General features: G+C 33.8%; 1 protein-coding gene across 2 annotated transcripts in view; it reads left to right on the top strand.

The window, feature by feature from the left end:
- The window catches only part of LOC117120097 (activating signal cointegrator 1 complex subunit 3-like), a 38,962-nt gene that overhangs the window by 30,111 nt on the left and 6,285 nt on the right, over positions 1–2,566 (top strand). For both annotated transcript variants that reach the window (XM_033265102.1, XM_033265103.1), the window contains exons 34-35: positions 648–782; positions 1,129–1,184. In XM_033265102.1, the coding sequence (XP_033120993.1) occupies positions 648–782; positions 1,129–1,184 (191 nt within the window). The remainder of the gene's footprint in view (positions 1–647; positions 783–1,128; positions 1,185–2,566) is intronic.

Here is a 2,566-nt window from a genome sequence, read left to right as displayed (position 1 = left end):
TAGCAAATTAAGTAAAGCTAGATAAAAGCAAGACCACCCAACATTGTTCACCCTGTTGCCCACCCACTTTAACAATGGTATATTCCAATTGGGTGGTTTATGTCCTGGGTGGTTTATGTCCTGGGTGGGTTATGTCCTACATTCCAGATTCCTCAAAAACATTATCACGAAGTAAAAAACAGAAAAAAAAAAGACCAATGCAAAAATCAAGAGATAAAAATACAATTTATAATAATGGTAGCCATGTAATAATAATACTAATAATTGTTGACTTATAAAACGCATATTGTAGAGGCCTATATGCGCTTAGTATTATTACCCCGGTCACTGGATCAATCACATATGGAACCCATACTCATGTCCCTTGGGAGAATTCTATAATGTTGCAGCTGTAATCAGCGCATTTTTGTGTTTAAACCTACCAGGTACCCACTGTAGGTAAAGTGCCTTGCCTAAGGACACAAGAGAAATACACAGCAAGGGATTGAACCTCCGACCTCAAGGTTGAGAGGCAGAACCGCAACCACTGCGCCAAACCTACTAATAATACCAGACCATGCGTAAATAATAAAAGTTAATGCAATAGTGACTTGGTAGCCATGTAATACATATTTTCTGATGAAGCATATTCTATTTTTCATTATAAGGATAATCGTTCAGTTGAGCCCCAGACCTTGGGATGTATTGCCTCATTCTACTACTTAAACCATAAAACACTGAGGATGTTTCATGACCATATTGTTGCTGAGTGTAGCATACCTGAACTCATCAACATTTTATCAGTAAGTGTATTATATTAATGCATTATAGTTCAGTGTTCCCATCTCTACTGTAGTATATTTAGACATTGTTTTTTTTTTTTCTGGTGTTTTTACTGTATTTATGCCATTTTAATCTGGTGTAACATATTTAGGGTTTTGCTTTTTTTTACTGTAAGATATATTTTGATGATACCATTTATAAGAAATGTATAATAGGGTTTATCATTTCAGAAAGTAGAATAACATTGTGGGATTGAGGTTTGGCCATGCATTAAGCATAGCATGTAGGAGCATTACAGTGCTGCATAGCTCTATCTATATTTAATAGTACTAAATTGTAATTATATATGTTTATTCATAATTACAGAATGCACATGAGTTTAATGAGCTTCCAGTAAGACACAATGAAGATGGAATTAACAGGTTAGACAAGTCACTTTGTAATACAGTCATCAGTGGTGTATTTAAGTGGGGTGCGTGTGGCGTATACGCCCCCTAAAAAAGTACTTGCGCCCCCCAGTCGCCACTCCTCAAATACATGCTCAAGTAGTTTAAAATCACCTCAAATCACCTTATTTTACGAGTTAATTACCTAATCATTGAGCCCACCCACTCTCTTATACACATCTAGCCCACTCCCCCCCCCCCAAAATTCTTTGGGATAGAGAGGTTGCTTTTTATCTATGCATTTCTAAATATATATTTTTTATATGTAAAATTGAAGAGGTTGAGTGCTATAGTACAGTTTTGGTTGGATTCAGGAATAGATCAACAACATCAATTTCTGATTTGCTGGATACACTTTTTTGCATTGGAACACATTTTGTAAGAACAAATTGAGGCTGGGGTAAAATCTTAAATGAGGTTTGTATTTAAAGAACTAGAAAAACAAACCCCCAACAAATCCTATCTGTGCCTTATGTGTAGTAGGTGTGACTTATAGAAGAGTCTAATAGAGAAGAGTAATATACTGTTGTACAATAATAATGTTTTAACTTTGGAAAGTGTGTACATTATGAACAAAATAAGAACATTTTGCACCTGAAGTTGGCCAAAAAAGTTCGAACATAAGCAATTGTTATTGGTTTTTATTAAAAAAAAAAAGTTAATATGTGAAATTTAGGCAAATTCAGTGAAAGTAGTCTTTGTAAAGTATATTGAACAAATAGTTTCAAGTATATTTTTGGTGCATTTTGATATATTGAGGCACCTACGAGGTCTTTATGTCATCAATAATTTTTATAGAGGGGATTAGTTCATCCTTTGCTACTCCTTTATCATTAACTTTTACGTTGTCAGTTATGAAAATCTGCATAGTCAATGCAAAATTTAGAAGTTTAGAATGTATAGGCATGTGTATAGGTCATACAAACATTCCGTGGCTTGCACAACAGTCATATAAAAAGGATTCACCAACAGCAGCCGGTAATAGTTGTCCTTGTTGGAATCAGTCAGCTGAAACGCATTTGTATGTGTATAGATTCACACTATTGTTGTATTTAGTACTGTTGTGAAAGTAACCAATTGTCAAAGACTGCTTACATAGTTGTCAGACAGTTGGTGGAACAATAATCTGAAATCGTAAATTCAATTCTATTGTAAGGCGAGAATATTTTTTATACCTTGGTTGCAAATTTATTTTTATAAAGATTGTCAGAGGGGGGCAGAAAAAAAGAATAAAAATAAAATTTTCATTTAGCAAAATGATTTTACCAATACTATCTAGGAGGAGGAGAAAGTAAGAATAAAATGTTATTAATGAATTAGTAGTAATGGGATTGATAAATGCTTTAAATTTATATAAC

This window comes from Anneissia japonica, unplaced genomic scaffold, assembly GCF_011630105.1.
Source record: "Anneissia japonica isolate Jap-2015-1 unplaced genomic scaffold, ASM1163010v1 scaffold401_len1656234_cov178, whole genome shotgun sequence".
NCBI lineage: Eukaryota > Metazoa > Echinodermata > Crinoidea > Comatulida > Comatulidae > Anneissia > Anneissia japonica.
Note: the sequence above shows the minus strand (reverse complement) of the source record. Positions and strands in the feature narration are given on the sequence as shown.